This window comes from Pleurodeles waltl, chromosome 2_2 (genome assembly GCF_031143425.1).
Source record: "Pleurodeles waltl isolate 20211129_DDA chromosome 2_2, aPleWal1.hap1.20221129, whole genome shotgun sequence".
NCBI lineage: Eukaryota > Metazoa > Chordata > Amphibia > Caudata > Salamandridae > Pleurodeles > Pleurodeles waltl.
Window position 1 is genome coordinate 392,391,582 of NC_090439.1, and position 19,031 is coordinate 392,410,612.

General features: G+C 45.2%; 1 protein-coding gene across 2 annotated transcripts in view; it reads left to right on the plus strand.

Annotated features, from left to right (window-relative positions):
* Positions 1-19,031, plus strand: part of RTTN (rotatin) — a 978,768-nt gene that overhangs the window by 269,224 nt on the left and 690,513 nt on the right. For both annotated transcript variants that reach the window (XM_069219896.1, XM_069219897.1), the window contains exons 16-18: positions 7,953-8,069; positions 9,612-9,751; positions 15,088-15,259. In XM_069219896.1, the coding sequence (XP_069075997.1) occupies positions 7,953-8,069; positions 9,612-9,751; positions 15,088-15,259 (429 nt within the window). The remainder of the gene's footprint in view (positions 1-7,952; positions 8,070-9,611; positions 9,752-15,087; positions 15,260-19,031) is intronic.

Here is a 19,031-nt window from a genome sequence, read left to right on the forward strand (position 1 = left end):
GGTGTTATTGCTAGTTGGTTACCGCCTGTTAGGTTATACGATTTCATGTTGTCTCCCCCAGCTCCTGTCCGCCTTCCTCTATTTGACATTCTGATTCGAGCCTGATGAAGGGTGGTTGCGCGCTATCACTGGGGGGTTACAGCTATTTAGGACTATAAAATGCAGATTTTAATGTTCGTTGGGGGGGTCGTTCAGGGCGGGCGTTCGTCATCTTTTCTTTCTATTATTGCTACGAAAGAGTTCCAGGTGTCAAGACCTTTGACCAGAACACCCTTTGTTGATAGGAGCTGCAGCGTGTCGGCTTCGGCCCTGGCCCAACGCCGCAGCTCCGATCGCCATTGTTCAATGCTCGGCGCGACTGGTGCCTTCCAGTGCATGGCTATGAGGCGTCTGTACAACACCAGTGCCAGCGCTATGCATCTTAGGGTTTGTTTCCGTCTTTTAAGGCTTGGACCTACACCCAGCAAACACAGCTCCGGGGTGGGGGACATTTCAACAGCTGTCCAATCAACAAGCAGTACTATTATGTCTTCCCATACTTTCCGGATTGGGGGGCATTCCCAGGTCATGTGGTAAAAGGTGGCTTCGGGGGTGGCGCATCTAGGGCATGTTTGCTTTGAGTGGGGGAAAATACGGGTTATTCGGTGAGGTGATAAATATGTTTGATGTAAATAATTAAACTGGGTATAGCGAAAACGCGGGTTGCGTGATACTTCTTTTGTCATTGTCAACGCCTGATTCCAAGCGGGTTGTGGTAGAGGCTCTGCTAGCACTGCATCCCACTTGTTCTTTGATTGTACTTGTTTATCTTCAGCGCAAGAAGTTAAGATTATGTATGCTCTTGACACATTTATTGAATCTTCTATGCTACCTAGCAACTCATGCAATCTAGGGGAGATATTTGGTTCTGAGTTTTCATTGCCCCAGCAAAACCTTAGTGTCTGGCGTACAGCTCCATATGCTATAAAGCTTCCGCGCCCCAGTTCATATTTATCAATTAGTGTATTGAAAGTTAGGAGGCGTCCTTCACTATAGATGTCGCCGATGGTGCGTATTCCCTTTTCTGACCAACTGTTCAGGCCAACTCTAGCTGCTATGTTGGCTATTTTCGAGATGGCCAAAAATGGAAGCCTGGGGGAATATTGTGGTGTTTTATTGTTCATGATCACATGGTGGCCCCATATCCAGTGCGCAATTTTCAGAAGTATGTTGCGTGGGTGTTTGGGGGATTCGCGATTCATCAAGTATTGTATTAAGCCCCTGTTCCCCAAAGACGAGTGGATCATCTGTGATTCAGCTCCGTCTGGACGGCTTAGCCAGGATGAGATCCATTGTAACTGGGAAGCTGCGTAGTACATTTCGAATCTAGGCGCTCCCATTCCACCCATTGTTAGTGGGTGGTGTAATTTTGTTAGTGCCACTCGCCGTCTGCCGTTGCCCCATATGAGATTTATTAATAGGCTATTCAGAGGTTTAAAGAAAGAGGCTGGGAGAGTCAGTGGGAGGGCCATGAAGAAGTACAACAATCGGGGCAGGATCACCATCTTCGCTATGGCTACTCTGCCCAATGGTGATAGAGGGAGTGAGCACCAGAAGGGCAGGGAGCCTCTAATGGATCGAATCGCCTGCCCCAAGTTGCCGTCCCTGAGATCTCGTGCGTCGTGATATATGTTTACACCCAAGTATTTGAAAGTGGTGTAACACCATTTCAGTTCGCCAGGGTTGGAGGATAATCTGTGTGCTTCAGGGACAGGACACATAGGGAATATGCACGACTTAGACCAATTTACCTTGAGTCCGGCCAACGTGCCAAACCTGTGCAGTAACTTCAGCACTTCAGGTAGGGATTTTTGGTGATCTCGTAAGAAAATAAGTGCATCGTCTGCATATAGCGACACTATACGGTGTGTGTGGTCGTCTCGGATGCCCCATGCAGGGGCTACCGCTCGTAGGTGAGCTGCTAGGGGTTCGATTGCGAGGGCGAATAAAAGCGGGGATAATGGGCAGCCCTGCCTGGTTCCTCTCTCTATTTTAAACGGTTGCGAAATCGTGTCGCCCGTTTTGACTCTTGCAGAAGGGTTAGTGTAGAGTACCTCTATCCATCTGATAAATGTTCGACCGAAGCCCATACGGCGCAACGTCTCCATCAAGAAGGGCCAACCCAGCGTGTCGAATGCTTTTTCTATGTCCAGTGATACTGCCACTTGAGCATAGTCATCCGTTCGTGAGTTCGCCATAAGGCGCAATAAGTTTCGGATATTGCTAAATGTGCTCCGGCCAGGTATAAATCCAGCCTGGTCGTGGTGTATCAGGTCCGGCATACATGGGAGCAAACGGTTGACTAGCAGTTTACCGAGTAGCTTACAGTCTGTGTTCAGTAGTGATAGTGGTCTATATGAACGTACATCCAATGGGTCTCTCCCCGGCTTAGGTAGCACTGCTATCAGCGCTTCACGGCATGTGTCTGGTAGTTGTCCACGCTCTAGCGCCTCCGTCAGCATCTCTAGATATGGGGTTAGTGTTTGAGTCGGGAACATGCTATAGTATTCAATAGGCAGTCCATCGTTGCCTGGTGCTTTGCCATGCGGCAATTGTTTTAGGGCCTGCTGTATCTCATTAATATCAATTGGTCTTTCCAGGTCTGCAACCTGAGCGGTCGTTAGTTGTTTCAGCTCGATATCAGTAAAAAACTCGCTCAGTGATGTTTCGGGTGGGGGGACGGGAGCTTTGTATAGTGTGCTGTAATACTCCTTAAAGGCTAGGTTGATATCGGCCTGTGCATTTACTATTAGTCCTGTTTCTAATCGGATGGCTCCTATGGGGGATTTCCGGCCACCATTGTGTATGAGCCATGACAGTAATTTACCCGATCTGTCACCCTCTGCGTGGTTACGAGCTATGTAGTGTCGATGATCAAACAGACCTAGTCGTCTATCAGCTTCGTGCCATTGTGCGCGCTTTCCAGCTAGTTCTGTGTGTGTAATCTCGCCCCTGGCGAAGTCTTTCTCGAAAGAATGTACTTCCTTTTCTAAGTTACTAAGCTCACGTGCTAGTGTTTGACGCGCGCCGACTGTTGCTGAGATGCATGTTCCTCGTATGACTGCCTTATGTGCGTCCCATTCTGTTGATCTAGAGCCCGTTGTCCCCTTGTTTTGGATGAAGTAAGAGGATATGTGTATGGCTAATTCATCTCGGAAAGGGGGGTCTTGTAGCAATCGGGACTGGAGGCGCCAAGTTGGGATGCATGTGCGCGGGCTGCCCCATCTGAAATGAGCGATGAGAGGGGAGTGATCTGAGATTACCCTAGCGGTGTAATCAGCGCTAGTGATCTTGTGGGTGATGTCTTGGGAGATGAGGATAAGGTCTATGCGAGTGTGGAGGAGGTGTACTGGGGAGTAGTATGAGTATTCGCGATCATGGGGGTGTATATGCCTCCAGGTATCTATGAGACGGTGGTCTACCATCCATTGACGCAGCATCTGCGAATTTTTGATTGCTTGGGAGGCTGCTATGGGGGGGTGTGATCTATCCGTATCTATATGTGGAACGCAGTTCATATCCCCGCCCCAGATACATGTAGAGGGTAGGTCGTTTGAGAAGTGTGAGATTGTTTTGTGTAGGAATTCACTTTGTCCGACGTTCGGGACGTACAGTCCGTTCAGTGTTACTGGTTCCCCATCTAAGTGGCCTGTTAAATGTATGTATCTGCCCTCTATGTCAGAAACGCCGCGCCGCACAGTGTACGGGACCCCCGGGGCTATCCATATCAAAACCCCTCTTGCGTATGATGAATTTCCCGATCCGTGGACCTGCCCGCCCCACTTTCTTTCCAACCAGGGAATATCTACAGGGGTAATGTGCGTTTCTTGGAGAATGGCTATATGAATATTGTGACGCTTTAGGTGCGCGTGTATCCTATTGCGCTTTCTTATGCCCGCCATACCCTTAACATTCCACGTCATTATATTATATGTTGGTTCCTTTTTTGTCATGTTAAGTTAGGTTGTTGCACACCTATTTTTTTGTACAGTTGGGTCAATCCCGTGACGCGTCCAGAGACTGCTGTTAGTCTAGTGCGCGCTGCCCACCCACGTCTCCCCTCCGCCACCAGCGCCCGCCAGCCCCCCCAGTCCTACAAAACAACATTATCATAAGAGAATAATAAAAATGAGAGCAAAAAGAATAATAGGCAAAAGGATATTTCGGGTAAAGCCCGGAGATAAACATAATGGCACAACTGGTGCCTAAACTGCAAACTGCGAAGTTAAGTTCCATTCGGGAGTGACTTGGTAGTCGGAGAGCGTGGTTTTGGTATAGCCGGGCGGGAACCGACCCGTCTCCAGGATAATTTTGTCCCTGCTCGGTCCAAATTGTAAGTACAACCGCTTTGGTTACCCTGTTAGTCCCAGTCAAGGAAGCTAGCGGCCAGTTCCCATCCCAAAGAAACCACCAAGCACCGCTCCAGGCCGCATAAGGGCGGAAGGTCGCGTGTCCCAACGCCGGACTCGTATCTGTGGCGCAGTTAATATTCCCTCACGAGGTCTAGAGATCATCCGCAACGCGCGGTGTAAGGTCAGGGCCGGCCAGTAGGAAGGAGGAGGATGCACTTGATTCCCCTCCTGGGGATCCGCTGTCTGTAGCATCTGTGTCACTTCGGGTTTTGGATTGTGGTCGAGTGAAGGAGCTAGTTTCCCTTAATATTTGAGCTTGCTCTGATTCCATTTGCGATTTCGTTGGGCGCAATGTGGTCTTGCTTTGTTTTTTTTTCCTCCTGGAGCTGGGTGTTATCCAGTCCTCAGTTGTTGTCTTTTCCGTTGGCGGGCTGATCAAACCTTTAGCGTGAATCCAAGTCCATGCATCCTCTGGGGTAGGGAATATGAGCGTTTTCTCATCTATGGTGATACGCAGGCGGGCTGGGAACATGAGAGAATAAGTTATATTATTTTGTCGCAAGATTTGTTTGATCTTTACAAAGGTTGCTCTTCTACGTTGTACTTCCAGCGTATAGTCCGGGTATGCAGATATGTTATTATTTTCCAAGCTGATTTGACTGGAAGATCTAAAGTGTTGAAGAACAGAATCTCTTTCTCTGTGGTTAAGAAATCTAGCTATCATGGGTCGGGGTGGCGCTCCAGGCCGAGGGGGTCTGCCCGGTATTCTGTGGGCTCTCTCTATCATTGGTGATTTTGTGGCATCCTGAGTTTTCATTATTTCTTTCAGCCAGTTTTCTAAGAAATCCTCGGCTTTGGGTAGTTCCAATCGTTCTGGGATGCCAATGAATCTGATATTGTTACGTCTTGAGCGCCCCTCTGCTTCTTCAGCTCGGCGTTGTAGCTGTGCCAACTCAGTTTCCATCTGTTTGAATTTGCTTTTCATGTCTTTCATTTCCGGGTGAACCGTTTCTAGCGACAGTTCAGCATTATGCACTCTGTCAGACAGTTTGCGGTGGTCAGCTCGGAGTAGGGAGACCTCCAGCACTGCGGCATCAATTTTCCCTTCTAGCGAAGTTTTGGTTTCCATAATTGCCTGCATAATTTTATCAAATTGCTGGGAGTGTGCGCGTAGCGTCTCGCTCAGTTGAAGTTGCGTTGCCTTTTGCATGTCCAGTTGGCCCATGGAGGGGGGGGTATCTCCCTCCGCAGAAGTCCCTGTTTTGGAATGCTTAGGCTTGACCATTGTGACCACTATGCGACCGGGGAGAATTAGGCCGTGTGAAATCAGCTATGTGTACTGGTGGGGCGAAGCAGAGCCACGCACGTCAAAGTGGGTGATTTTAGCGTTATCAGTGGTCCAGGCGTGGTTGCTTATTTTCAGGGATAATAGGAGTTAGTATGTTAATTTGTTGACTGAGGCCCTCCTCGTTGCAAGGCAGAGAGCTGAATGCCACTGGCCTGGTACAGGTGCGTTGGGTTTTTCACTTATTTGCTTGTGGCTTGATACTTTGGTGACCCAACGTGGTTGTTTTATGTGCGTTTAATTTATTCTGTGCCAGCGCTCACAATCTACTTGCTTCAATTTCTTTATCTTCTTCCTGTTTTTGTTTTTTTCATTCTTTTTTTTTTTCTCTTTTTTATTTCTTTTTTCCTTTATTCTGATTTTATTGGCTCCTCCTCTCTTTTTTATTTATGTATTTTTATTTTATTTTTTGTAAATTTTTTCCTTCTTCCTTTCTTTCCCGTTCCTCCGCCTCTGCTTCCTACTTTTTTATCTTCTGTGCTGGGTGCTGGTGCTTGAGGGTCGTGGTCGCTGGCCCAGTGCTCTGCACGGGAGGAGAGGCCGAAGGTCCCCCCAGCCGGTCCGGTACACTCCACCAAAGGCACGCCGGGGCCCCCACTCCACCCGGGCACGCGTCCGCCGGCCGCCTCCACAGATCAAGGGCGGAGTGCCAGGGCAAGCCAGACGCCCGTTCCCGGCGCCGACACGACCAAGGCCCGACCCCGCAAGGAAACACCGCCCAGTGCTCCCGCCGCAGCGTCACCGCACGACGCTGCTACCAGTTCTTGGTAGGGGGGCCACGTGGAGCTGTAGGGATGCTAAGCCATATCAGGGGGGGCTCGCTCACTGCCGCGCGCCCCCCGTGTTTCTTGTTGCTCCGATGGAGCGCGGCCGAACCGGAAGCCGCGGCGTCCCCCAGGCCGCGCCCCAGCCAGCAGGCCCGCTCCCAGGGCCCACCGCAGTCCAGGCCCAACAGCCCTCGACCCCCCCGGCGATCCCACGGGGAAGCCGAACGGGGCGACCCGACCGCCGTGCTCACGTCTCGCCGGCCGCGGGAGGGCCGCCTCACCTCCCGATCCACAGCACCAGGCGCGTCTTGCTTCCTCGATTCCAGCAGTTGATCACGGGGCCATCCGCAGCTACTTTTGTGTCCTTGAGGGCTGCCCCCGGCACTGGGGGGGTAGCCTCAGCATTTTATGGCCGACCGGGAACCAGGGACCAGGATATTCGGCAAGAAGGAGGGCCGCGAGCGGAGCTCTTTTCTCAAGCGTCCGCTCCGGCCGCCATCTTGGCCACGCCCCCCGCCAAATGCCTATGATAATAAACATTTGATCAGTGTGATCTAAAATGAGAGCAGGGATTCTAAGTGTCTAATATAACAACTTATCTAGGAGCTATGCAATGACCTCATACACACACACACACACACACACATATATATATATATATATATATATATATATATATATATATATATATATATATATATATATATTCTGCTGTTAAAGTATCCCCAGAAAGAGCTTTACCAATGGTAAGTAACTTCTTCATTTGGGTCCAGCTGACCCAGCCTGGCATGGAAGAGGGTGAGAGAAGGGCAGAGTAGGGACCCTATCATTGTAGCACATTGCATGGACAACGGCTGGTAATACTCTGTGCTAAATTGGCTAATTCTTTGAGGGACATAACGCCAAGAGAAGGAAAAATATGTATTGAGGGTGATTACTCCCTTAATCTGCTGTTTGGACTATAACGGAAAGTGTTATTTCCATTTTGCTGCTACAGCGGACACTCCAGTAGGAAACAGTACTGTTCTTTTTGCTGCACATACAGGACCACAGTCTCTCTGATCGGCGCTGTTCCATTGTCTGTTATCCTAATCCATACCTCCCAAAAAGTAACAAGGAATAACTGGGGCCCTCCTTTCTGTCTCTTGCCTGATGAGCATGGGAAAGTACTATTTACTTTCGATAGTGCTGGTCGTGGTAGTGGGGTGAAACCCAACATAGTAATCTAGGATTTTCACCATTTATGCTATAATCCACATTTCCCCTTCTGTAATCTGTATGAATTGTAGTTGCTTAACACATAAGAACTAGGTCTTGGTGCATGTTAGAAAGTAGATCACCTTGTTGGTTGTTTGCAACTACTTGAAGGGATACATGTTAGTTTGCTGCTGTAAAAGAGTTGCTCTGGAGCCTTGTAATACTTCACTGGCTCTTGATTTTTGGGAACAGGTAAACTCTGCTGCCAAGGGAATTCTGCTGTACCTGCTTCAGGGGCGATTAATGATGACAGCATTGACCTGGAACAAGTTTATGGAGGCACTCCACCCTGTGATTGCGGTTCTGCAGGTACAAATGTATTATTTATTGATTTATTTTAACTTTTTATATACTTTATTATTTAATACTATGACATAACTGTTCCTCAATGAGGGGTGCACACCAACACCTATAAATATTTGTATTATAACACGATATGAAATATATGTAGACAGTCTTTGGAGCATGTAAACATGCACCACTATATTAATCTGTCTTGTATCGTAATCCCTTCATTTTCAAATGCTCTGTAAACCACCAGAATACCATAACCCAAATCAGTTCCAAAAACACCTCCACCACAGCTGTCCCAACTGCCTCCGTGCCCCTCTTCGGCATACAGCGAGGCCTCTCAAGCTGTTAGAGAAAGCCCTCGGACAGTTCCCCCTGCAGGATATGACCAACAGCCCGAGCCCTCAGGATATCTCGCCTGCTCGCAGAGTACTTTGCACCACCGCCTTTTGTCACTTATCCTAGTCTGCTGCTTCCCCTTGGGCACGTCCCAGTTGCATGTACCACCACTCTTCCAAGCGCCCAGAAACAGACTCCACATTCCAGACTTCATTTCACTGGGAATGTGATCCTGGCTATTTTGTTCGGAGAGAGTGTTTAACAGGGTATGATTATTAAAGAAAGAATGTCATTTTTGGGGACCTGCTGTTGAACACTTCTATCTGGTTCTTGAGTGATGTATTGTTGGTGTTGTACGAGTTTATGGATTTGCTTACGTTGTCTTTTCTGGCTCCATGAAGCCTCAACAAGGGTGTGGGTGTGCTTTAAAAGTAATACATATAATAGTAATGTAATAGAGGGACCAGCTGTTTTATTAAAAAAAAAAAAAAAAATTGGGTTTAGCTTGATTAGTGATTGTTGTCGGCAGCTGTATGGGCAGGATAGTCTCACCTCACAAAAAGGTGGCGTTTTGGCCCTTGGTTGCGCCTGCCTAGAGACAGTGGACTGGGAGGCCAGGGAGGTCGTGGCGGAGTAGTTTAGCACTAGTCAGTGAAAAAGAGCTGGTTTTAGAAAATAGGGACCGAATAACGGTGATATGATGAGATAACTTTAATAGTGGGGAGGATTAAGAGGCTGCGTAAGTGGAAAACGATGTAGGACATCATTAAGAGTGGCCTCGTAATTATGATGTGTCGATTGACAGCAGGATCCCGTCTCATCGGATTTATACGACTTTTGCTTTGGGAAGCCTGGAATTACCGATTCTCCAGGCACCACATCGGCACAGCTGACCTTAAGGATCTAAATTCTAATGGACCAGATTTTCCACAACCCCAGTGTCGGTAACCCTGAGGGTGGAAAAATCCACCCAATTTTCTGGGCTACTTGTAATTAGGGCCTTAGCTCTCATTCATAGCAAGTGCAGATTGAACGAAGCATTTTCATCTGAATCAGAAATGTTGCAACATATATAGGTTGTTAATGCACTTGTATTTATTTATATAATATATATCAAAATACCTGCTATACTGCTTATAGTGGATTTTTAATGGTTGATCTTTATCCATACTTTCAGAGTTGTTGCAATATTTTTCTTGTTATTTATGTTGTTATATTCAGGGTTATGCAAATCCAGAAGATCCTCTAGGCAATTGCATCCTGACTCTAAGCGAAAAAACCTCTGACAAAGGAGGAAGCATTCTCCCAAAAACTGTTAGACTTGCAACCGTTTTGCGACTTCTGTTTTGCAAAAAACAATCGTAAGTAAACATTTTCTGTGATTTAATGATTTAGAAACTGTTAAATGTTAAATTGTTTAGGATTTGGGGTTATGCAGGGACACACATGCATTACGTATTTCATTGCCCATATCTATTGCTGCAACTGTTTTTAATTTTTTCATGTATTGCAATTTATTTTTTACAGAGCCTATTACTGAAACTAAGGCCTTCTTGAACATTAAAAGTTAACATTTATGTTGTATGTGAGTTATCCTTGCCTCTTTTTTTCTCGCAGTTTTTCTCTTTCGTCTCTTGTTGCTTTCATTTCTGTTGCTACTACCTGATTTGAGTATCCACTCCCCCACCTTCTGATATAAACAGTCTGTTTATTACCCCCACTGCGTGCACCAGATAACCCCCTTTACAAAATTAATGATGTAGTTCAGATGGTTGCTGCAGGAAGCTGGTTCTCTATATGGTACACTAAAAAGAAGTACACCGTGAAGAGAGTCCGGTGGTTCCCCAGGTGGTTTGCAGAGGCACAAGTAGATAGGACTAATACTCTTTGTGGTAGTGTGGGCGAGCAGTTAGGCTTATCAGAGGGTTGTGATAAGCATTTGTTTTACCCACAGAGGCAATAACTGAGGGACACACTGAAAGAAAAAATCCAAGATCAATTTAGAAATATAACACTTCTTTTTATATATACTTTGAACCTAAGAACTTTGTTATAAGGTAAGTACGTTTTTAGGCATAAATTCTTTCCACTGCTAAAAATCAACACTTAAAGAAATTTCAGATTTCTTCAGTGTTAACCTATGGAAGGAAAACAGTCCGCAAAGAAGCATTTTATGACGACTCATGGGACCCATCTTGTAGACTGAAGGTGAATACTGGAAAAGGCTCCGGACCAGACCAACAGGTCACTCTGGGCAGCACTGGGGCAGCCAGGTGCAGAGGCGCAGTACGGCGTTGGGTGTCCAATGTATTTCAATAGGGAGTGGTCCCTGTGGATTTAGGCTGCAGGCAGGTAAGTTGCAAACATGGGGTTATAGGTGCATCTTTGGTCCTCTTCACCAGGGCCCAGGGGAGACAGATGCATTGGTGTCATTTGGCATCGGGTTTCCTTGTCCAGGATCTCTTGCTGTTGGGGGGTCCTGTTGTCTGAGACTGCAGGCGACATTGTGGAGTCCAGTAGAAGTGAAACCACAATGGACCTGATCTCAGGACAGTTTGGGGACGTCGTTGACACTAGGGGTCCACTTCAACTCGGGTCAGCGGCAACGGGTGAAATGGTTGTTTTGAGGCATCAGATTTCTCTCACCACAGAAGCCATGGGAGAGGGAGTCTGCGTGCAGATGCTGCAGGTGACTTCAGTGAGTCCAGGAGGGGTGAAACCACAATGAACTCTGACTCTGGGGCATGGGGAACCTTTTTGGCACCGGAAGTCTACTCCCACTTGGGTCGGTGATGGCAGTGCAGTGGTGACCTCAGGTGTCAGGTCTTTTCACTTCTGGAGGCTCCAGAGTCCTTTCTTTAGAGTTGGTTGGAGAGCGGGTCTGCTGCTCATGGGAGAGTTGAGTCTTTTTTTATTTTTTAAGGTAGGCAGTCCTCCCAGGTTTCTGAAAGTTCCGCTGCAGGATGAGCCTTCTTTTGGTGCAGTCGGTCGAGGGTTGCAGACAGGCTGGTGTAGTTGGTACAAGATCAGCTGCTTCTCTTCTGCGGGTGCAACTCTTCTTTGTCCTTGGTCTTCTTAGGTTGTTAGGATCTGAGTTCTGGGGTTTAAGCGTGGAACCTAAATACTTAATTTAGGAGCATTACAGCAAGTACCAGGTGGCAGCCAATGGGTTAGCCACCTTTAGGGTGGCTGCACCCTTTTTATAACCACTTCTGTTGGGGAAGTGTCCTAACCCTGACCCTAGTGGTCTATTTCCTTCCAAACAAAGGTGGGACTGGGATGAAATGGGTACACTGCCTAATTTTCCCACCTATCTTGCTGCAAAAAGTGGGGTCAGGACAGGGGGTGTTGGTCATCTCTGCCATTTGGAGAGACCGGGGTCACATTACAAAGGAGGCTAGGCCTTTGAAGCTTCCCACCCAAGAATGGCCATCCTGCATGGAGGTGTCAACAACCCCACCCATTGCAGGCTTTCACCTTAGGAGGTCAGAAACGTGGTTAAGGTAGCCGAACTGGTGAGGGCCGGTCAGTTACCACACCAGTAGTTAGTAGGTTTTCAGGGGGCACATCAAAGGTGCCCTCTGGGTGCATGCTTTGATAAATGCAACACTAGCATCAGTGTGGGTTTACTGATATAAGATGTTTGATACCAAACATCCCTGTGCTCAGTGAAGCTATCATATAGCTGTGGCACCAGTGTCCAGCACATGTATTTAAAATGGCTTTCCTGGTCACTTACTATGTCTGAGAATCTACAAAGACATAACAGGGGCATATCTGCTTGTGCAGATATGCCCTCACATGTAATATAATGCACCCTGCCTTAGGGCTGTAAGGCCTGCTAGAGGGATGGCATACATATATTACATGCAGTATTAGGGGACATGACACACAGGCTGTGTGCCATGTCATGTTTTCACTTTTGTCTGCACCAAGACACGTAGCCTGCAATGGAAGCCTGTCATGTGCTTGGTGAAGGGTTGCTTAGGGTGGTACAATTCGTTCTGCAGCCCTTAGAGACCCTGTTTAGTACCCCAGGCACTAGGTGCCAGGAATCCCATTTACTAGGGACTTAGAGGGTACAAAACATTTTGCCAGTCAGGGAAGCAACTATGCAGTTTTAGGGGAAAGAGACCTGGCACCGGGGACCTGGTTTGCAGGAACCCAGTGCACTTTCAGTTGAAATTACATCAGATATCAGGCAAAAAGCAGGGGCTAACCACATCACAAAGGGTGCTTTCCTTTAGTTGCTTTCTGTGTCTGCTTTAAAAAAAAAAAAGTGCAACACGATAGGACATACTTCTGCAAAGTACCAGAAATTACTTGTTGGTCGACTCTGGCTTTTGTAAAATCTGTGCTCACAATTCTGACACCCAAGAGAAATTTCTTGCATTCAGTAAATCGTTTTTCAGAATTCAGAAGAAAAACAGAGTTTATGATGGGTCATTTCCATCAATGAAAACGAAATTGGTCCAACCAGAAAGCTTTCTTTGAAATACAAAAAAAATATTTCATATTAATTTGTTTAAATGTTGTGGTCAATATCCTACTTGTGTGTCAGTTCATGGGGAGAGGTAAAGGTGGATCGTGAAATGAGACGATGAAGGGGCCAGATGAAGAGCAACAGCAGGGAGTGCATTGGAAGGAACAACATGGGCCCGATAGAGACTACTTCAGTTGCGGAGGCAAGAAGTCAAGTGGATGCTATCCTCTAAAGGGGGATTTCTGCTCCTCTTTGGCATGTACCCCCTAAATCTGGTTCTGGGCTGTGCTGCTGACTGCCCTCTTGGACAGAACCTAAAAGCACAATGCTCACAGCTCAGTGCACAGCATGCAATTGGTCTTAAATGTGTATGGTCTGTGCATTATTTAACCTTCAAGCAGTAACTTGACCTTGGCTATGAATGAAGCAAACATCCACAATACCAGGAGAAATCCACGTTTCTCACCCATTCCTTGCAACTGTAAAGGAAATCCTGCATTTGGGTTGAGTGTGTGAGCTTCCTTGTACATAGCCATTGTGGGTGCAAATTCTGCACTTGTGTCTTCCATAGATGTTGAATGTTAAATAGGGACAATTCCTCCTGAAAGTGGAGAGCTTTCACCTCCAAAGTTAGCTTGGCTGTGGCAGGTGAGTGATTCAGCTGCGTATAGCACAAATTGTTAGCTTATTCAGCAGCATTTTGCAATAGTTTTAGTTCCCCTCATTTGGTTGAGGAAAGTGGGTGAGGCAGCAGGGTGTTATTACTTTGACATTCTAGTTCTCTGTCCTGCAGATCCGTTTAAATGTGTAAATAGTAAAACACCTGTGCACATACTGAATTCTGCGAACACTTCTATAATCAATTTTCTCATGGAGAAAAGACCACCAAAATAATGAAATCATACCCTTAGGAGGCAAAATATTTTATATTTGTGTGTTTTAAAATGCTTTCAGTTAGCCAAATTAGGGATGAATGTAAATGTGAAAAAACAATGTGTTTACCATTTTTGAGCAATGAAAAATGCAAAAGTAGGCTGTAAAAGATTCCCTTTTACATGTTAAAAACAAGGAAAAAGATGGAGTGAAATATGGGCTATATATACCAATGTTGCTACTAAATGTGGGTGTTAAAATCTAAGCGGAAACTTTAGCCACAACATTAAATGATGTCCTCTTGTCACTTTAATTCCCAAGCTGTCACGCTTGATTGGCAGTTACAGTGTTAGCAACAATACAAAACAGGTAACACACCTGATTGGTGCATCCTCAAGATTAGGGCTGAGGTAATGCTTCTCTCCACAGCCGCCAAAAGGCTTTCGAAAGGGTAATGACGCTACCCAATGACACAATTGAAGTGACATTGGTATGGCCAGGATATACAGAACCATGGTGCATATTAGAATTAATAAATTTAGAAATAAAAGGTAGCATTAAGGAAAGACGCAAGAGAGGTCACCATGTCTCCCAACAAGTGCGTGTGCCAGCTTTGTGCACCGCTGGTGACTGTTTTTATTACAGAAGGGGTTGCAGGCTCTTGAACTGCCAATTCTGTAAAACTGATTGCGCTGCCACACACGTGGAGCCTATGACCTCTTGCTAGGGCTTTCCCTTTTTTGCCTAGGGGCGCGGCCCCATGCAACCGATTAAATAACTTTGCCGTTGCATACAAGCCCTATTACAGACACCCACGTAGAAGCAAACGGGCCCCTAGAAGGTACACTAACAGTGCCACTCGTAAGGACAGCTCTCTGGGAGGGTGAAAGTGGTCCCCTGGATCTCCAGATAGCCACTTGCAGGCAGGAGCAGCCACTCACTCCACATGCTTACAGAGCGATCTCTGCCCCCTCTTTAAAGTGCAAGTGGCTAGTCATTGTTTGCTCATATTCTCACTAATCAGATACTCGGAGAAAGCTCTACGTATGGACTAGTTGAGACTGCAGAACCCGACTTCGACTGACCCGCATGTTAGCAAGTGGGCAGGCTAAAACCAGAAAGTAACCACATTAACGCGAGTACAAAAACAAGAAAATGTGATGGGGTGTTCCCCACTAGCATTAGAATAAATATATATTTCAAATACAAAGAAAGGCAAGGCGTGAAATGTCAAAAGGTTGTCCAGTAGAATTTGTGAAATTAGTTGCGAATAACACTGCAGAGTAAAAGCTATACATTTTCACTTATGACCACGTCGTAACTTAAACATTTGTTTTCCAGTGTGCGTTCTCTGGCGCTGAAGTATTTAACCTTCCATTTAATGAGTGAAGAAGGATCCAGTCTGAAGAGACCCAAATTGCAGGGTACAGTTCTGTCCAGTGCTGTGAATTTATTTATTCTTGATAAACCTTTGGAATTAAAGTTGGACGATACAGGAACATCATTTTTTAAGGTGAAGAAAATTCCCGACTGCTGATATATATGTACCGTTCGTCCCTTTGTGCAGAACAAACAGAATGATCCCTCAGAACGTTCGTAGACGCATTTTGACTACATTTGATTTTTTTCTATTCTATAAATCTGCACTGTTTATAAGGTGGTATTTGAATTATTTATCGGTAATCGTTATTTATTTCATTTGTGGGAGAGGGCATCACTCGAGATGCGAAGCCTCTACTCGGTGATGATAAAATAGCATGCCACTCAGTAAATTTGCATACACTGTTTTAAAAGTGCTCTTTTTGATATGTAGAAGTTATTCTCAAAAGCTTTTAAACAGGACTAGAGCACAACTGATTATATTCGTGCAGTGTCCGATAGTCGCATTAAATAGACTTTCTGATTATTTGCTTGATTTTCCGCTTTTAATTGATTGATTGTGGACTCCCCAAGGAACAAATGGCCGTATTTAGAGTTGGGCACACAGGGGACGTCTCATCTGCTATATTTAGAATGCCTTTCACTCTAATGGACTTGTACTATGTCGAACGGCACCTCCACCACTTTTTTGACAGGGTAACCTGTCTTTGAAACTATAGATGAAGGCCTAAATTAGGATTTTGCCCCACTTTCTTACATGAGGGCTTAACTAGGGTGTTTGACATTGCATCTGTAGTAATAGATGAGCGAAAGTGCATTTATTTGTACAATTGAGAAAAAAAACATGTTTTTGAGGTAATATTTAATTTCGCTGTCACTGCTTAAATAGATTTATTTATCTTTGTTATGTGAGAAGAAATGTATAGAGGAAGTGTGCGTAATGGCAACCAAACACTTTTTAGGTAATTATTCTTAAGCAAATTGTCAAGCACGATCATACATCTAAGTTTCAGTCCTCTCTCCCCCCGCCCCCCACAAAACTCGTACAAATACCTTTTCAAGACCTGTGATCCCCAGGCACACATTGCCAGAAGTCTGTCATGAAGAATGAGTGTTACTGTAGTATTTTCATAGAGGCGATTCAGTCATGACACCCTTGTACGTTTGTTTCATCACAATCTCAAGCAAGAAATGATCATCTGAGAGGCCTTACCCTGTATCACACAAGACATTTTGTTGCTACATGGTGCAGCCACAAGTTTTTCTATTTTTCTGTTTGAACATGCACAGCTAGTCTTACATTAGAGGCCTGTGTATGGGCTGTCCACTAGCACTATTACTCTTTTCAAATTGTTTGGAGAAAGCTTGCTCATTTAGTGGACACCAATAATAATCTTTGTTGCGTGATTGATAAAACCATTGCAATACAGTACAATACACAATAAATGCACTACAAAAGACACATATTTCTAAAATAAGCAAAAATCCTGCACTATAGTTTAAGCGAATCGTTCCCAGGTAGGATGTTAGAGATAAGTTAACTACTGGGATGTATGTAACAAGGGTGCGACAACTAGATCTGGCTGACTAACAAGCGTTTTAAAATCAGTAAAATAATGAAATGTATGAACAGCAAATAAAATAGAATTGACCTAGTTGAATTTCTATCAAATAAAAGACATGGATTAAAACTGCTTCCAAGAACAGTACGGATAAAGTGCAACGGATATTGTCAGAGAAAGTGAAAATACAACAATCTAGGCGTCTGAAGACCATATCCTGATTGATGAGGCCTGCGAGCCCTTAAGAAGCTAAATGCAGTCTGGATAAAGTGCAAAGGATATTGTCAAAGAAAGTTAACAAATAAAGCGTCTAAAGGCTCTATCCTGCCAATGAACCATAATGCACATAATAGGGCAGGATGGGGACACTGGTAATGTTACAAGCAATGAATGGTAAGGCCGCAGAAATTAGGAAAAAAGCGCTCGAAGACATGGTGTGCAGGGTACATTGGCAACAAGTTCCTCAACCCAACTAACGGGGCCAGCAAACCCTTATGGTATCAGGGGTGGCATTCAACCTAAGTAGAAGGCAATATGTTGTGTAATCACCCTGTTTCCCTTCCATCACCTAAGCCTAAACCTCAACTTTTTTCTTGAGTCTCTGAAAAATGTCACAAATGCACAGTTAAGTCTAATGTAATATGTCTCGAAACACGTCATCACTGCCTCCCTATAGAACTTAATGCCACGTGCGTTCCATCTTCTCAAAGGAAGCTTGCGCCGGTCTCCCACTAGAGTGGGGCACAAGCAAAGTACATCAACAATGTCAGTTTGACCCTGGGCACATACCCAACAAGATTCCTGCACCCCCTGTCTTTTCCATGCAAAGCAGGTGGTTTAAAATAGGCAATAATCCCAACCTATATTTCATAAACTGATCCTTGCACCAGTCGTTCAGGAGTTAACTTAAAAACCTGTGTGGTTTCAACCTTGTGTAAACTTTGGAGCGTCATCCAGCCAAAGAGTCCTTATCTGCAAGCAGCAAAAGCAAATGTTATCTTGTTTTTATCAGGTTTTTAAACTCTGACTGGCATATAGGTAGGTCCCAAGCACTTGTTAAGCCAAGGGTGCTCAGGGCCTGCAGAATGTAGGCCCTGGCCGGAGAGCAATTGTTTGTTTCCAACTCAGACCAAAGAAAGTAACACATTGAGCCTTCTTTTGCCAACATTAATTTACGGCAACATATTGCAAAGGATGCCATTCATACAATTGACTGCTTGACAGTGCCAAGCTCCAGTATAATCTAGGCAGGGGATGAGTGGGTCGGTAGCTGAAATATTGATCTATAGACCTTAAGTAACATTTTATACAAAATATTACTGTCTCATCCCCTTAAAGTCTCTCTTCCACAGGTTAAGGTTGGAAGGACATTTGCTTGGGCAGCTTGCAGAATCAGCGTAAGCGTGAGGTCTTTCAGTTTTGTTAGAGGGACCTTAACCCATAGGCCAAGGCATTACCCTTCTTACTGATTTCTTCTAATTGGTCACCATACCTCCTGTTCCCACTGAGACAAACACCATTGTACTTGAAGCTTTTGGTTAGCTCCATCTTTTCTTGATCTAGGAACTATATTGGTTTGTGTAGTTTAGGGATTTGAATTATGAGAATCTTGGTCGTCTTCTTCTTGATTACTAACCTGTTCCTGGCTGAATAAGCTGAGGTAACGCCAAGAAGGCGCTGCAAGGGGACCTTGATTCTGCTGATCAGGAAAAGATCATCCACGTATAGCAGATTTAACAGATGAAAGCCTCCCCCAACATTGGCGGATGAGAGTTTACTGCATGTAGTGCTGATGTAAGATCAGATAGGTGCTCAAACAAAAGTTTAGCAGAAGAGGGACAAATTAAGTAATTATTACACGAAACCAATAATAACTCCTGGTTCGGAGGAATAAAGCTATTTTCCTTATTTATTATATTTGTAAATATACACACACGTATCAAGGTCAGAGTCAGACTTCCTATCTATACACAAAAGACACTACAGTGGGTTAGAAAACACTTAAATGTACATATTTACAATCATCCCAAACATGTAAAACATAAGATCCATACAATATAACTACATATGTGCCCTACTCCAACGATTTCTAAAAAAAAAGTCACAACACAAAATCTCATAAACGAAGTGATCAACAATTATATGGTGCCCAAGGATCTTGCACCCAGCTGTATACTGCCTTAATTTTCTTTATCCAAGGCAGTAAGAAGTGCTAGATAGGTTTCTTTTGGAATCAATTGATTATTTGATCGGACTCCTTGGACCCATTGGCAATATGTCGACGCGTTTCGGCCTGACGACTATAGGCCTCATCAGGACTGTCGGAGAACACTGGCAACACTA